The 17454-nt window shown below is 49.4% G+C and overlaps 1 protein-coding gene across 6 annotated transcripts in view; it reads right to left on the bottom strand.

Moving 5' to 3' along the window:
* Positions 1-3097: 3097 nt before the first annotated feature.
* LOC114246582 (GTPase-activating protein CdGAPr) overlaps positions 3098-17454 on the bottom strand; it is a 49705-nt gene continuing 35348 nt past the window's right edge. For 4 of the 6 annotated variants that reach the window (XM_028179174.2, XM_028179170.2, XM_028179173.2 and 1 more), the window contains 25 exons: positions 15861-15961; positions 14925-15001; positions 14507-14604; positions 14293-14431; positions 14097-14214; positions 13674-13855; positions 13320-13411; positions 13109-13166; positions 12714-12840; positions 12459-12637; positions 12191-12386; positions 11686-11817; positions 11462-11612; positions 10901-10984; positions 10311-10405; positions 10103-10223; positions 9949-10009; positions 9766-9863; positions 9366-9463; positions 9161-9290; positions 8565-8782; positions 8117-8218; positions 7420-7575; positions 4624-6285; positions 3098-3924 (listed from right to left, as the gene is read on the bottom strand). In XM_028179174.2, coding sequence (XP_028034975.2) covers positions 3849-3924; positions 4624-6285; positions 7420-7575; positions 8117-8218; positions 8565-8782; positions 9161-9290; positions 9366-9463; positions 9766-9863; positions 9949-10009; positions 10103-10223; positions 10311-10405; positions 10901-10984; positions 11462-11612; positions 11686-11817; positions 12191-12386; positions 12459-12637; positions 12714-12840; positions 13109-13166; positions 13320-13411; positions 13674-13855; positions 14097-14214; positions 14293-14431; positions 14507-14604; positions 14925-15001; positions 15861-15940 — 4530 coding nt within the window. In that variant the 5' untranslated portion in view covers positions 15941-15961 and the 3' untranslated portion in view covers positions 3098-3848. The remainder of the gene's footprint in view (positions 3925-4623; positions 6286-7419; positions 7576-8116; positions 8219-8564; positions 8783-9160; positions 9291-9365; positions 9464-9765; positions 9864-9948; positions 10010-10102; positions 10224-10310; positions 10406-10900; positions 10985-11461; positions 11613-11685; positions 11818-12190; positions 12387-12458; positions 12638-12713; positions 12841-13108; positions 13167-13319; positions 13412-13673; positions 13856-14096; positions 14215-14292; positions 14432-14506; positions 14605-14924; positions 15002-15860; positions 15962-17454) is intronic. The other 2 variants (XM_089737609.1, XM_028179172.2) reach the window with 1 other exon arrangement.

The following is a 17454-nucleotide window of genomic DNA, read 5'->3' as shown; positions in this document are numbered from 1 at the left end:
GGAAATTACCCACTTGTGTCCTAAGCATTCATTAAGAAATTATTGTAAATTATAAATTTGTTGAATAGCTTTCATGATACCAATGCACCAATTATGAATATAGCTTCATTATTTATGTCACATAACCCGATAATAACGAATTGAAAACCAGTATTATACGCACAAATTGATTAAAAACTGCCATTTATATCACGTTCGCAGTGATTCGTATTCTCCAACAAATATAATTAGGAGCATTCTTTTTCACTCTCTGACTCGTTTGATTGTTGTTATCCGAGTAATTTGAGTATCTCATTTATGAGTCCTCATATTGAAGGAAAGGGAAACTTTTCGACAATTTCCAAGACATGATCTCCAAATTGGGTCATTTTTCAGTAAATGAGGGGTCACTTCGTAGCCGACTTCGGTCCGCGCGTAGCTCGTACATTAAAGTTGCTTAAAGCTTTATTTCCTTAACAAAATCTTGTTTCGAATCGATTCGGGAAAAATGTCGATGTCTTAATGCTCAAACAAGCGCTTTCCATGTTCATGGAGACGCACGTGGATAATCATAGAATTACATAGATTCGACAACAGCATATAACTGAGGAGACAAATTCTAAGAGTGACAACTTCATCGACCCGGACGTAAGCCTTCCCTGGGTCCGCCGCGGTCTGACAGGACTTTATATACAAAACCGTAGACGCGTTGTTTTGCATCAGAATGTCGTCCATCCTGTATTCTAACCAGAGAAGACGCTTGCTTCGTGACCCGCCTGGGCGAGAGCGGGGTCACTGATGTAGGGGCGGCGCGGCATACAGTCCAATATTTATATTACAAATCCGAGTCTAAGGATCATAGTTTTAGAAGCAACTGAGAGCGACTTTCTGGTGTCTGGTGCGACAATGCGTCACAAACCCGTCAGGGCACATAGGATATTAACCCCAAATCAGATTCCAAACAAGATATTTATACTTACATTAAAAAATCAATTCACCCACTTCAACAATAATATAAGTTTGAAAATGACTTTTTTCTCATATAATTATTTTTATTAAATCGTTTGAGATATATCTAATATTTTTTTCGCGACTATAACTTTGATTACCAAAAATAAACAACGTATCAAATACATGAGGTGAGGCCACCGGGGGCGATAACATTAGCCACATTACTGTCTCGACTAGGGGATAGCGCCTTTATTTCTGGCAACCAAAAAAATAGTACAAATTTTACTTAAAAATACATATTCTGGGGTCACAGCTCATTTTAGCTCTATCCTTTGTCCATCAGCAAATTTCGTGTTAGCTGAAGGTAGTTGTCTGGAGACGGCGGCGCACACGACGCGGAGTGTACTGCCAGTGGCCGCTAGTGCTCAATGCTCACGTGGGCTCACAGTACGAAGGCAGGGACACGTGACGTCGCAACAAAGAACCGCTAATACAAGACAACTATGCTTATACAAAACATCCCAATGACTCAACGTGTCTCATTATGTTTGTTCACAATCGCCACAACCTTCATTATATCAACTGGAGCAGCAGAAACCAGCCCCCCCACGGCATAAACAAATAAAGCCTCCGTTGTATTTCCTTTATTAATTTTATATAAATGCAACTGTCCAGATTCCTCATATTTATTATGGCAACATTTTTTTTAACAAATTCGCGATTATAAAATAGAAATTGTGATGTAAAATAATTAATTATATGTACATAATATCATACCACAATACACGTTAACGCTTTTAAAATGTACATAAATACACCACAGTGCTGAGATGTTAACAAGTAGTGCGCACGGAGGCGCAGCAACACACAGGCAGTCCAATTAGGTTTCGATTCGTATATCCTCACCTCCAGAAGCTGCGACGGTTTACGCATAAAAATATTCAACGCGATTCTCATTTCTAACCGCCCTAAAAAAAGAGAGATTATCAATTCGACTGTATTGAGTTTATGTGTGTTGCATCAGAACTTCTTTTTTCCATTTGAAAGTCTGTGTTCTCGTTCCAGTTGTCCAGGTCTGCAGAGACAGCACTCCCCTCGCCACAGTACGACAACCAGACTACAGAGGACTCCCACAAACCGACACCGTTTCAAATGATTTCTCTAAATTGGGAGCAAAAATCGAATTAATTTATTTTAATATTCCTTTAGTACATCTCTGCACGTGTTATATTTAATCATTAAAAAGTGAAAATTGTTATTTCGGAACTCATTTCGCAAACATTAATGACCCCCCACTAAATACGACCCCCATACTTCATTTGAATTAATATTTGTAGAAAGGCCTTCGAGTCGGGTCGGCGTCCCAGTTTCCAATAACACCGTCAATAAGTTCCCGAGTCCATAACTAGGTCCGCAGCCGAGGTAGCCTAAGTACGGGCAACTAAACAGATTTATAATTACATTACAATTATTTGGTATTCTACTAAATTAACATTTAAACTTTCTTCATTTAATAATAAATTAAATAACGTAACAAAAGCTTCATCTTAATTATAAAATAATTATATGTATATAATAAATAATGTAATGGTCCCCGCGCGTCCTTAACATTATTAACTCAAATAGATATTAGATTATTAGACTTTATTTTTCAACAACAAGACATAAATTAGTTACAAGCAAACTGTTACCTTGTTGTAATATATATTATTTTTTTTATTGCTTAGATGGGTGGACGAGCTCACAGCCCACCTGATGTTAAGTGGTTACTGGAGCCCATAGACATCCACAACGTAAATGCGCCATCCACCTTGAGATACAAGTTCTAAGGTCTCAAGTATAGTAACGACGGCTGCCCCACCCTTCAAACCGAAACGCATTACTGCTTCACGGCAGAAATAGGCAGGGCGGTGGTACCCACCCGCGCGGACTCACAAGAGGTCCTACCACCAGTAATTACGCAAATTATAATTTTGCGGGTTTCATTTTTATTACACGATGTTATTCCTTCACCGTGGAAGTCAATCGTGAACATTTGTTGAGTACGTATTTCATTTGAAAAATTGGTAACCGCCTGCGGGATTCGAACACCGGTGCATCGCTCAACACGAATGCACCGGACGTCTTATCCGTTAGGCCACGATGACTACAAAATGACTATAAATGACTATAAATACAAAGAAATAATTAAATTATTTTACTCATAGAATTTGTGAGCTTTATCTAATGATTAATATTTATTTGAATATAGAGGCTGAGGAAATGCAACAAAAAGGTTTAAAAAAGACTTCAAACATTTGACAGCGTGAGACCATTTCTTTATATTGATATAAATATATTTTGAAAATTTTATGTTTCTAGTTTTCTGAAATAAATGGTTATGAGAATATTAATGACAAGTGAACACATTACACGCGATTTATTGAGTCCCCAGTGTCGAACCCGCGGTCCGTTGGTTGCAGGACCCTGTGTGCTCAGCGGGGAGCAGGTTAGTGAACTTACTATGAGATTCTCAGTTGAGATTTAAAATGGTTTCTCAAAATATATTTATTAATTAACACATATATTATGTACATAATAATTACATATTTTATTGTATGACATAACAAGAGTATTTTAGAATTTTATGATAAAATCTTAAAAATAATAATTTTACAATACATTGCGGGTTTTGTTTTATAACAAGTTATTAAGCGAGATGAGACTTCTTGCATTCAACCGCGTCACTTGATGGTAGAGCGACTGCCCCACAGCGGTCCACGGTCATCACCACGACTGGCGCTCGGTCGTTGTGCGTTGGCATTTTAATTTGTAACTTTTTTAATCTACATTTTTTTCGAATTTTTATATGTAAATTTTTTTTTTTTAAGATTTCACCACAAGAACGTTTAAATAATAAACAAATAATATCGCTAGGGTCAGCCCGTGCGCTGCGACTTGTGTTCGAACAGGGCCGCCATGTCTCGGATGGAGTGCGGAGACAGTTTGTCTTCTCTAGAAGCAATCAAAACAAATAATACATATTAAACTTACCCGTTACATTTTGTGTTAACTTAAGTACTGGTTACCGAGCACCCATACCGCACCGGGGGGCCGGGCGGGGGTTCTAGGACGGTCCTGACATCCTTGCCTCGCAGCGAGCCCCCCCACCGGGGGTCCAATGACACAATTGTAAGAAGTGAGACACCAAGTGACCTCGTCTCCTCTGTCACACAAGGTGCAGAGGACCTCGTGCGGGGTCCGCGTGCGTCGGTCCCCCCCTCACGGTGGAGCGGCTCGTGTGGCCGCTGTCGGCGTCGTCAACCAAAAGAGAACTATTACTGATAAACTACAGGGTGTTTAGTTCAAATTTTGACAAAAAAAAAAACGATTATTGTTAGTTTGTAATGAAACAAACAGTCAATTGTTACGCCAATCGTTTACGGAACATAAAAAAACGTTAAAAATTAAAGAAAAAACAAAAAAAGCACCTGAGTTTGTAACAGAACAGCAGATTAATTGGAGGATTGAGAATCCAATTAAGAATCTCGAGAGCCAGTTAATCCAATTGAGTAATTTCATTGGAACATAAGTTGTGCTAAACGACGCGTCGCGGCTGCGTCGTGCTGCGTGTAGGTGTGACATTAACATGAACATTAACAGGTGGCGTGTTCGTTACAATCCCAGAGCGCGGCTGTAAGTCAGTGCACTCACGGGGATGGCGGCGCCGCGGGTAGCGCCGGGTCGGGCGAGCCCCTGGCGAGGCTGTACCTCATCCTCTGACCCAAGTCCACGGTGTTTCTCCTCTCGAACTTCGGGAGGTCGTCTATCCTGCAGTCGTCTTTTTTGATTTTGATCCTCGTGAGCTGCTCGGGGCTGCTGCGGAACGACTGCGAGCTGTACTTCTCGCGGAGGAACATCCGCCGCTCCTCCTTGTACTTCTCTATCCGCTCCCTGCTGAGCTTCCTCTCCGTGTCCACTCCGATCAGGGTTTTGATGTCCGTTTTCCTCTTCTCATGGAAGCGCTGCACTAAGGATATTTTGTTCTCGGTGGCGGGCGTGGTGTCGCCCTTCGCTTCGACCTCTTGGATGTTCAAGTTCAGATCGGGCAGTTTCTTCTTCAAGTTCATTTCTAAGCTTTTCCTTCGGTCGACGTACGTTCTGTCGCCGAACTCTTTCGTGAAAGCGCTTTCGTCCAGCGAGCGAGCGTTGCCGGCCCCCCGGGACAGGCGGCCCGACCCGGGGGGCCGGTGCGTCCCCGGGGGCTCGTCTCGCTCTAGGCTGGGATATTTGATTTCAGCTTTGAACTTCTGGAAGGTGAAGGCCTGCCTCTGCTCTGTCGGACTCTCGAACCTGACGGCCAACTCTCTGACGTTTAAGTTTTTGGATTCATCGACGTTTCCGTTCTCAGTATGGGGGGCGAGGTCCGCGTCCCCCTCGGTGGTTCCCAGCCTGCTGTCGACGGCATCGCGCACGTTGATGTTCTCGTAGTCGTTGGTGGCGGGTTGGAAGCGCACGTTCTCGTAGTGCCGGTCCGCGGCGGGCGCGTCCGACACCAGCGCGTTCACCTCCTCGATGCTCTGTTTGAAGAACTTAACCTGGCTGTACAGATCGACGTCGAAGTGTGTCTCTAGCGGCGTCTCTAAGATGATCAAGTCCTGAACGAAGTCCTGGGGCTGGCAGGCCTGCTGCGTGGGCAGGCTGGCGTCCTTCTGCGGCACGGGCGCGTCCTCCACTATGGACAGGTTCTTCTCGAGATCGATGTCTTCGTACACCGAGTCTCTGCTATCGCTTGAGGCGCCTTCAGCTCCGTCGCTGTCTCTGGTGGGGGATCTGAACGTGATGCTGATTGTTGATTTTAAAGGACTCTTCAGGGGAGAGCCCGGCGAGCTCTTACTGGTGCTGGAAGACTGTAGGTTTATGTAGTCGGGCCGCGTGCAGCACTCGTACAGCTCATCCTGTTGGAGGCTGTTGGAGTAGCTGGAGGAGCTCTCGTGCGAGGAGGTCATGACCTTGGCGTGGGTCCGCCCGCGCTCGGCGCCGCGCAGCTCACACTTGAGGCACTTCTCGTCGACGCACCCCTCGCAGGCGCCGTCACTGACCCTGATGGTGCGTTTGTTGGAGTCCGAGTGCTCGGAGTCGCTCTCCAGCGGGCCGTACAGGGGGGTGGTCGGGGTGAGAGGGCTGGAGTTAAGGGTGCTGGTCGTGAGGTTGCCAACAGATATATTCTCGATGGGCCAGTCGATTTTAATGAGGGTCGAATGTCCGTCCTTCCCGTGCCAGCTGAGGCGGTTGATGGTGACGTTCCTGTCGTCGGAGCAGTGGTGCACCCCGCTGTACCTGCCATTCCTCATCCTCCGGGGCGAGCTCCGCTCTCTGCAAAGGTTAGAGTTAGTGCTGAGCGTGCGGCCAGACAGTGACGTCACTCACGTACAAACTTGTCAGTCTGTACCGGTTCAAGGAACACTAAAACTTTTAAGGACGGTCAGTTTGAGACGTCACTGTGATGACGTCACTGTCTGTTTGTAAGTGTCGGACAATGACTCTGTACTGAGCGGATAACGTTTAGGTTAGGAGTATCCTCTGGTACTCCGGCGTCACATCAGAACTAACAGCTATCCGTGATCTGATCAGATTTCATTATGTCTTAAAACGCATGCATTAAAAATGTACACAAGGAAGCTATGAGCAATTTAACTTTGAAAAACAAGAATTTACCACAGTCGCACTCGTACAATGACGTACAAAATAATATTTTCTCCGTTCATACTAAAACGGAACGCTTCAGTAGTTTTTTTATTAGAAAGCGGTTGTGTATTTCGTCCCCGGACAGCGACTCCCCACAGGCCGGGGACAGGAGGGGCGCCTCGTCCGAGAGGTTCGCCCCCCCGGGCACGTTCTACTCCTACATTAACTACTAGACTAACTCAGTGGTCACAATATGTATATATGTATAGTCGCTAACATTTTATAGTATTTTATTATAAAATGTAAAATAAATACAAAAGTTTTTGAATACAAATAAAATACAATACGAATACAAAAGAATTATCTTATATAAACTCATCATCGATTGAAATTGTAAATTTTTAAACATAACCAAAAATTTGAACCGGTCCAAAATTTCAAAATAAAATACGATTAAAATGCGAACGAAACGAAAACAACGAACAATACAAATATTATAGTACAGACCCCCCCAACCCGTCTCCCCCCGCCCGGGGCCCGAAACCGTATTCACAACACAGGCTGCGGCACCCTGTTAATATCCGCCGACACGACATTGAATATCCCCCGGACACTCGCTAACACGTAAGTAAACAGGTAGCATTATGGCGTCCGAGCGCTCCGGGGGCGGCGTGCGCACTGCACGGGGGAGGGCGATAGGGGGTCGACACTTTTATCTCGCACAAAATTATTAATAGATTTGTTAGTTTTGCTAGAAAAGTCTTAAAAGAAACACGGCAATGCCCAACGATGCCACTACGTGCACGCGGCTAGCACACTTACCTCAGCTTCACCGCGGAGGCGGGCGGCGCGGCGGATGGCGGCGCGGCGCAGGGCACGCGCGGGGGTTCGTCTGGGGTGCAGGGAGGGGGGTCGCGCGGGGGATCTTCCGGCAGCTCGCTGCGGGGGTCGCGTGGGTCGGCGCGGTCCCTGCACACTCTGCGGACGGGCGCGTGTCATGTATATAGAGTTCACAGTACTCAATATGTTTTAGTGAATATCGTCAATATACGAAAGCACTTTTGTTTTGTTTTTATAATAGGATACTAAGTCTACTAAGGTGTCACAGTACTCGCGCGCCCCCTGTCGCACCACTCGAACTATATCTTATACCTTTAAACGAGCAATTCTTGTATGTATATCTGAATCTCGGAAACGGCTCCAACGATTTTCATAAAATTTAGTATACCGGGGATTTCGGGGGCGATAAATCGATCTAGCTACGATTTATTTTCAGAAAAATGTTGTTTTATTTGTGTTTTCAATAATCAACTTTATCGATAATCAACTTTATGACTTCCCGACATCTATTGGCGAATAATAATACTATTTTTACTGCTTTAAAGACACAAGATGGCGTTATAAAAAAAAAAAACCGAGCGAAGCTCGGTCATCATCTCGTATGATAAATGAGGAACGGACGGACCATATATAGTGCACATTAGTGCAGGGGGGCTGCAGGGGGGCTGCAGGGGCTCACCTCTTGACTTGGTCGTGCGTGTTCTGGTGCAGGCGCTTCTCCGGGGGGGCTCGTCTGGGCGACTCCGCGTCTATGTACTGCAGGTGCTCCGCGGAGTCGGACCTGTAAGGCGCGCCATGGCTGCAGTGGGGACCACGTGTTTCTTTTAATATAATTAAGAATTGAATTTTGTGGTTTCGCCCGGCCCCGCGGGCGGCGTGGCTCATCCCTTACTTGTAGACAAGCACGAACCCCGAAATACTTCAGTAGCTAAGTAAGGTAACTGTGACCGCGCAATGTATGCAGCACGCGGGCCGCGAGGGCGTTGACCCCGTACGACAGCTGATTGTACACTACATTGCGTGTAATGTGGAATTGTCTAGTAAGTATATTACTGCTATATTGCTGCATTAGCACTATAGCCCCCAGAGCATAGAAGTGGGTCTTGACTTCCGATAATAAGCCCCACCATTCATCCGGGCGCTGCGCAACACCTGGCCAGTCCGGCACTTGGAGCTCCCGTAGATCCGCCGTCCACAGCGTCAGCCGAGCGGTACCGCGTGTTCCCCGCACATACTTGTTGGCGTACTCGTTGGCAGCCTTGATGTCCACTCGCAGACTCCGCCTCGGGCTGGGCTCGACGCTGGACAGGCCGGACTCCAGCGGGCTCGAGCTCGCGGACTCCTCCTAGAACGCACACTCGAGTGTTCAGTAACGTCGGCTGGGGACCACCGGGGAGACGTGCTGGCGGACATCAACAAACAATACAGATACGGCATGTTGGCGTGAAATCATTAAAACGTTCGTTGAGTTTGTAATAAAGATTATTTTCTTTATATGAAATCGCCACACACCCCGCGCGCCGACCAACATAACTCACCGGTTTACTGGGATACTGTTTGTGTTATATAAAACTAATACGCAGATACCGGACGGCGGCGCACCCCGGGCGTTGCTGATGTCCACGAGCACCGGCGATCACTCACTATTGGGTGACCGTATTGCTCGTCACAGTGACCGTAACAGACCCCCCCTCCTCCCTAGACTAGAGCAAGGCGCGCGCACCTGCTGCCTGACCGCGGTGTCGTCCTCCTCGCTGAAGATGTGCTGGTCCCGCTCCTGGGCGCACAGGCGGAGCCGCATGCCCGCCAGCTCAGCCTGCCACGGCTCGAAGTACGAGTCGCACGACGACGAGCTGCGAGCACACGCACACGGTGAGCGGGGGGGCGTGAGGACCACACATACATACGTGTCCGGCTCGCGTGCCTACCGCGCGTGCTGCCGGGGGGCGGGGGTCGCGGGGCGGTCCCCGGGCGCCGCCGGCTCGCCGTCCGAGAGCGACTCGCAGGACTTGATGGCACTGCTCTCCTGGGACACAACCACACACTGCTTTAGTACATTTCAAGAGCAGAAGTTGACAGTTACATGAGGGGGTCGCTCGGGAGGATGGATGTTGCCGGTTCCAAAGGTAGGCCGGCCGGTACACAATACTATTGAGACTTCGACCTCATGTCTCACGGTGGGCGGCGACATTCACTTTGTGACGAATTTGAGGTCCAAAACAACAACACGACTTATCTTATTTAAGGGAATAAAAAATCAATCGTCTCATTTGAATTATTATTAAAAAGTAATGCGAGTGACGATAATGAACTAATAGGGCTGTGCACCTCCATGGCGAGGGTGGGGGTGTCCGCCGGCCGCTGCTTGTTCCGGGTGAAGATGCCGCGCCAGCCGGACGGAGACCGCTTCACGCCGCGCTTCCTGCCTGCAAGCCAACACCGCGGTCACCATCGCGTCGGGAGATACAACGCGACCTCAAGTCTCAAAGTCGACGTGTAGGGAGCACTCACCCGTGGCGGGCAGCTCCAGCACGGTGTGGTACTGCGGCAGGTTGTTGGGTCCGGAGCCGACCTAATGCAATAAAACCATTTTAAAACAACTGCACTCTTGGAGCACGGCGTGACGTCACACATTTAATACCGGGGGCGCGACCCTAGTACTGACCTCGATATACTTGGGCTTAACGTCCCCTTGCGGCCGCAGCACGGGAGTGGGGTCGGCGGGGGGCACGGGGGGCGCGGAGTGCGGCGCGGGGGGACGGCCGCGGCGACGGGCTTCCTCCAAGCTGCGGACAGTAAGTTTATCAGTTCAAATTCATAGTCACACACGTGCGGCGCACACGGTGGCATGAGGGTCCAACCCCGACACGAACCTCAGCAGTTTGGTGTGCTGCGTGACAGGCAGACTCTTGGGCCTTCGGACCGGCTCCATCCCCCTGAACTCGATCGCTGGCTCCGGCTCTGGCGTCTGCGCGAGGGAAACTGACATCAATCAACAGTTTATACAGTTACTTTTTAACTAACAGAGTCAACTAGGCGGCTGTCTGGACTGCGAGCACTGAATCCATTAAGTAAGCTTATTGAATTTTTTGCCGACCGAGAGACAGCGTGACGTCATCCAGCGCAGACTACAGGTCACACCGAACAACGATTAATCACACGTGACGTCATCAACAACAATTTAATGAATCGCTTAGTATTTACATTAATCATATTAGTACTTTTAATTCTTAGTTTTTTTGTGAAATGAATTTTTTTGTAAAAACTTTGTAATCTCTAGGAACATCTTTACATTACATTAAACATAGATATGGACATGTCAATTGTTTAAAATAATTAGAATCAAAAAACGGCATTTATTTGTAGTCTTATTTGAAATGCACTGATCCGTACTCAGACTAGTTAAATAAGATAAACTTTTTGATATTTAGAGAAAACAAAAGTCAATATTTCAGATCCGTACCTGCTCCGGGCTGGGGGGGGCGGCTCCCTGCTCCCGCGCGAACAGCTCCTCCGCGTAGCAGATCAGGAACTCCGTGACCACGGCCTGCGGGGGGCGTTACGTTATGTGTTACGGCGACTGTGACCCACACGTGTGTCCGGGGACCGGCCGGTCCGGTAATGTGAGGCAAGAGAGTCAAGGATCCGGTTTGGAGGTCTGTGTGCTTAGAACGAGTTTTTTAACGTTCTCAATAGCGTAAAAAACTCACACTAGGCACACTGAGCTGCTTCGTGCGTGTGCGAGAGAGGGAGAGAGAGAGAGAGAGAAAGAAAGAGAGAGGAGAGAGAGGAGAGAGAGGAGAGAGAAAGAGAGAGAGAAAGAGAGAGAGAGAAAGAGAGAGAAAGAGAGGAGAGAGAGAAAGAGAGAGAGGAGAGAGAGAAAGAGAGAGGAGAGAGAGAAAGAGAGAGGAGAGAGAGAAAGAGAGAGGAGAGAGAGAAAGAGAGAGGAGAGAGAGAAAGAGAGAGGAGAGAGAGAAAGAGAGAGGAAAGAGAGAGGAGAGAGGGAAAGAGTTGAGGCGCATACCTGCACGGCGACCCCGTGCAGCGCGTGCTGCGGGCGCGGCGCTCGGAGCAGGTTGGGCGCCCACACGATGGCCACGTTGCGCGCCGTCATGCCGGTGCTGGCGCTCTGCAGCGACACGCGCCGCAGGTGCCGCATGAGGTACGCCATGGTCCTGCAACAGGGCGCCGCGACGTCACGACCCGCCCCCACTCCTCACAGCGCAGCGAGGGGAGGCGGGCGCTCACCGGAAGTGCGGCGGCGGCAGCTTGACCACGGTGTCGCGCACGGCGGCCAGCCTGCTCGCCTCGTCCGGCTGCTGCACGGCGCGCACGAAGCTCTCGTACAGCTGGTACGTGCACAGCGGGTTGGGCAGCTCCCTGTGGGACAAGCCGCGGGTCAGGGGGGTCTGCAGAGGGGATATTACTTCAGAGACTAGTGTGAACTGACCACCGTAATGTACAGGTAACGAGGTGTACGGTGCGCTCGCACGAATAGACTTCGACATCCTGCTTATTTCTGTCGTGGAGCAGTAATGCGTTCCAGTTTGATAATGGCGCAGGAGACTTTGACCTCGCGTGTGAGTGTGGGTAGTGGACCTCACGTCGTGATGCCCGCAGGCCCCTGTGCGCGCCCGGCAGTGTGAGCTGCCAGTTCGTTAGGTGGCGGTCACTGTGGAACCGGGGACCACGGCGACTCTTGTTATTCAAAGTATCGATAGTGCAGCAGTGTGTTGTCACTAGTGGGGCGTACCTGAAGTACATCTTGAGCAGGCTGGGCACGGCGTGCGGGTCGGTGGCGGCGGCGGGGCGCAGGTCGGGGGGCCGGCCCGCGTCGAAGGCGTCCCGCAGGCGCTGCGTGAGGCCGGCGCCGCCCGACAGCCGGTACACGCCGTCCACAGCACCTGCGCTCTCGATGGCCTCGGCGCACTCCACCAGCACCACGGGCACTGCAACACGAGGCACGCTGTGGTGGCGGCCGAGCGCTCACCGCGGCGGCGGCTGCGGCGCGGCTCACTCACCGTCGTGTCCGCAGTTCAGCAGGTGCTCCCCGAGGTCGCAGCCGAACACCCGCTCCTTCAGGATGCCCTGCTGCTTGAGGCTGCGGCGCGAGGGTCGGGACAGTATGAAGCTCCGGAACAGCGATATGAGCTTCCCGTGCTTTCGGAGTACCGGCTTGATGGGCGCCATAGCAACCGAGCTGGGGACGGACACGTTACATTGTGGCGGGAGAGCGGGGGCGGTCCCCCCTCCGCCCCTCCCGCGGCGCTACGTACCCGACGATGGGGGGCGGCTGCGTCATGTGGCGCGGCACCTTGTCCCCGATGACAGCGACGCAGGCGCGCGGGAAGAAGCCGACCCGGAACCCGCGCTTCCCGCGCCACCACACCGATTCCTGCGGACCTGGGACAGCGACGCACCGACTATGCATAACTACAGATATTACAGGTAATTTCATAATTTTTTCATTTTTAGTTGACAGGAAAAAAATGAGAATACTATTTAGCACAATCTTGATTTTGCCGTCACACACTATGATGCGAGTGTAAAGGAGCCACTGCTCCGACAGTCACCACCCTCGCAATCTGGTCTTCCCGGTAACCACTCCGCAGCAGGAGTAACTAGAGCACGAGTCCTACCGTAGCACTAAGAGTAAGAGTGGGATGATCACCTGGCATGTCGATGATGGATATCATGTCGCCAACTTCAAAGCTGATTTCATCTCGAGCCTGGAACAAGTAAAATCTGCGTTGGTGTCTACACACTCACTTCATCCCTGCACCTCGTACATGTTCTATCTTGTTTGTTTTACTAATTAAGCAGGGCGGACGAGCCCGCCGCGAGGGGAGGGGCGCGGGGGACCGCGTGTGAGGGGGGCGTACCTGCGAAACGTACTTCCTGACGGAGTAGGCGGCGGCCACAGCCGGGGTGTTGATGGAGCTGGAGTCCTCGTTGGCGACCAGCAGCCGCTGACCTGGGGGACAAGCGATACTAATGTCACAAGCGCATCATGAAACACTATTCACCAGCAAGAGCAACGCTTCTTGTTAATCTAATAACAGATATTAATTTTGTTCCTAATTTTTTCTTAATTCATGTCGTAGGTTGTGGGTCGGTGTGGCGGCCCCCTGGTCCGGCAGGACCTCTGCGCTATGCCGGGCTCAGACTCGTGGTGAAGAACGCGAGTAATCGTATGTTATGCTATTTTTGTTAAACCTAAGGTTTTTCTAACACACCCTTATTGTCCATCTGCATCCAGTAAAGCACGGGCCCGCAGTTGATGGAGTCGTCGGCTATGATGGACAGGTGGTGCAGGTAGTCAGCTATCAGCCGATGGTATTCCTCCTCCGAGGGCAGCGGGCCCGACAGCTTTTCCGTCAGGTTGGGCAGCCCGGACACTTTGCGGTCGTAGATGCACCTGGCGACAGGGGGGGCGGTGAGGGGGCGCGGGCGGCATAATACTTTTATATTTAGTAAAGCGACAATATGTACAGCTCATACGCCACGCAAGAGACTTTGACCTGGCGCGTCAGTAGAACCCTGTTTCGAAGGGTGATTTTTAACCAGCACCAACTCAGCTGTCTCCTTAATGACAACTGAGGTATTCCCCTCCCGCCTCCTGCACGCTGTAAGCCTCGCGCCGGTCGGCTGCAACTTACCTGTGCAGTAAGTCGTCCAACTGTAGCAAGTTGTCCCTGTTCCTCATGAGGGTCCACTGTCGACCCTCAGACTCCTGAGGGGAGCTGACGTGCGAGCGGACTTGTATGCAGATCCATCCTGGCAACAAGACACACAGATGAGTTCCGTTCTGCCGGATCTGACGCTGCCGCTGCAGCCGGTGCGGTGGGGGCTGACCTTCGTCGCCGGAGTCCGCGGCCCGCTCGTCGCCCGGCAGCGCCAGCAGCGCCAGGCCGCCCAGCGCGACCCGCTCGTAGTGGAAATGCGCGCACTCCTCCAGCTTCGGGAACCGGCAGGCGCCGCCCCCGCCCGTCGGCTGGAACGCACACACATCTGAGGGTCGGTACCGCGGCGCGAGAGAGAGGCGACTCCCGCGGCGCCGCAGACTTACCGACTCGAGGTCGAAGGTGTTGGCAGCGGCCGGCGCGGACTGGCTCATGCTGCCCTGCGAGACGGGCGTCGGGGCCAGCGCCGTCAGCGACGTGGAACCTAGCGAGAGTGGCGAAAAAGGGCTTAGTGACGTACAACAGACCCGGGGACAATCAGTCAGAAATTAATACAGCAAAAATATTTCATTATCAAAACTATTACGGTTCGGTTTCCAAGGTTCTCACGGTTTTCAAAGAATTAATACTAATCCTCGCCGATCAACGCGCGAGTTGATACGACGGCCTCCCTGTCAAGCCAGGATCCTGATTCTAGGACGGTGTCCGGGTGGTGCCGTCTGTGGCTTGTCGAATAACGGCAGAAAAATAAATTCAAGATGATGCCTACTTACATGAGAAAAGATAAAAGAAATTATTGATTACCAGAGTTTTCTCTCTTGCATTCTAGGTCTGCCGTGTGCCGCGTCGAGCTTCGGGAATCTGAACTGAATCGCACCGACCTGGAACAGATGATGTCGATCACGTGTACTTCCCTTCTACGTGGGATGAGGCCCGGGCGAGCTTGTGCCAGAGCTCCACGTAGCTCATATAAATCAGAAATGTCCGGGACACATGCGGACCGCTTGCAACGCCTTTTATTTGCGGGAAAAGAGCCGCGCCTCACACGAGGTAGGACTTGACAGTCTGCAGATGTTGGGAGCAGACCGTGGGCCTGATGATGTCTTAGGGCCCTGCTCATCGAAATGTCTCCCCTTGCAATCTCTCACCCGACATCTAAGTTCGCCCGGGGTCAGAATCCGGTCAGAGTAGGGGGGTTCCCGCGGTCGCCCTGGGAACGCCCAGGTTTTCGTAATTGGCGACACTACGTCAGCTGTGTCCTGTTCCGAAATACCCCGTTGCTAGTTGCGTCGGCTACCCATTAAACTTAAGCATAACATTGTTTAATAATATTGCATTTAATTCTTTGGCCGGTCACATTTGAAATCCATTTTTATATATCCTACCCACCAATCACGATTTGTAAGGTCTCATAGGATAAAAGAGTTACTAAATTCTATGGACTTCTCAAGAGTTACGGAGTCTCAATGCATAAGACATCTGTCCCACCGCTCTGGCATTGCAGTGGCACCTACCCCTGCCCACAGTAAGAACGCCAATCGATTACACATCTATGTGGTTTTCATCTTAATTACAGACGTGTTAGGTGTGTATTTCAAGATTTGACCACCAGCATATCCCTCGCGAATGGAAGAATTTATCATTCGTAAGGTCGCAGATACAGGCCTTCACGAAACCGCACGTGACGTAACTTGTGTGCTGTCAGTCGGCAACATCCAGTCGCTGACTCGGAGAGCATACCTATGGAAGGTCGCGCACTGCGTCATGGCGTCCTTTTCGGAATCCACGAAGGCCCTGGTTGCAAGGGACTGACAGGACATCACCGAACCGTGGGGCGAGCCCTGAAACGTAAAATGATCAAAATTAATTATTATATACTTAAATTTACAAACATTATACACCTGGCAGTTGATGTACTAGGAAAGATGAACGTGTCTAAAACATAAATCAGTGTTTTTTTTGATAAGGTTAAAAATCTATACGTAAGTAAATAGGCAATGTCAAAATACATATCTGTACAATTCTCTCGCCGGTTTGGAAATCAACTGACAACTTTCAGTTTGATCAGTAGCTTTTTTTATTATATGGTTGCCCGAACGCGTTTCCAGGTTCACCAAGACAGGTGGGCGAGCAAAGGCTCAGCCAGGAGGGGTGGGATTTACTAACAGTTTCCAAGTGCCTCCGATGGAGACTTGATAGCGAGAAACTCAGCGGGCTGATGTATGGATTAGGTTGCACTTCGAACTCTTTGCCGAGTTCGACGCGTACGGTTACAATGAATACTATCAGTAGCTACTATTGTCAAGAATAAGCGCCTTCAGACATGAGATTCAAGTCTCCTTTACAAATTAACCCGTAAATTCAACGTGCAGGATGACTGTACCCGAGCGGGCTCTCAGGACGCCCTAACACCAGTAAGATATCCCTTACCAGGTAGCCAATATATTAAATAACGAAGGTCTCTTCAACAAATAAATGTGTACAACAATTGCATTACGTTATATCATATTCTGACGTCATAATTACGTGTTTAGTTTGTTTATTGTTCATAACAAGTCGGATAGCAGTCGGCTTCGAAGGATTACATATCAGTTCTTGTCACACATTTCTTTTTTTGGATTCCGCTGTCCAATATCGAACAACAAACCCCGTATACATTAGAATGTATGTTTTATTAATTAAACTGACGAAATACATCTAGTCTTAACGTGCTTCACTTCAAAACGGACTTGAGAAGAATTCCCGAAGGAAAGTCTGTCATCATTAGCAAAAACATCACGCACGAGTACATATAATTGAGGGCACGGACCGTAAATACAGCGTTGTTGAAATGAAAGGTTCTCAATGCTTTCTTTTTTTTTAAACTTAAAATAGCGAATTTCTAGTTCTCGGAACCCTATACTCAAACAGGAAATTATCTGCTTTTGGCTTTCACTGGCCTAGCTCAATATGTTGATCCTGCGTTTAAATATTACCTGCCTCAGAATAAGTACACGGCAAATTCATGTTAATTAAAAGACAGGCTTTTCTGAAAACTTCAAGCCTCTCATATGAGGCGACGCTAAGGGGAGTCAACAAATCTCATTTAGGAGCATCACTTCGGGTCGCAGAGGTAGAAGATTAAGTAAAATCGCCTTTCGTGTTCTTACATAAATAACAAACTGCGTAACACAACCAAACATTAATTAATCTGCTCCCAATATTACGCTGCGCACGTAACACGCACACCGTCTCAAGTCCGCGAGCTCATGCCCTGTGTGCTTAGTGCGAGTTTTTTAACGTTCTCGATCGCGTAAAAGTTAACTCAAATTTGAATGCAGTTGGGACAGCGCCT

The sequence above is a fragment of the Bombyx mandarina genome, chromosome 23, assembly GCF_030267445.1.
Source record: "Bombyx mandarina strain Sakado chromosome 23, ASM3026744v2".
NCBI lineage: Eukaryota > Metazoa > Arthropoda > Insecta > Lepidoptera > Bombycidae > Bombyx > Bombyx mandarina.
The sequence above is the reverse complement of the archived record's forward strand: the minus strand, read 5'-3'. Positions and strand labels throughout refer to the sequence as shown.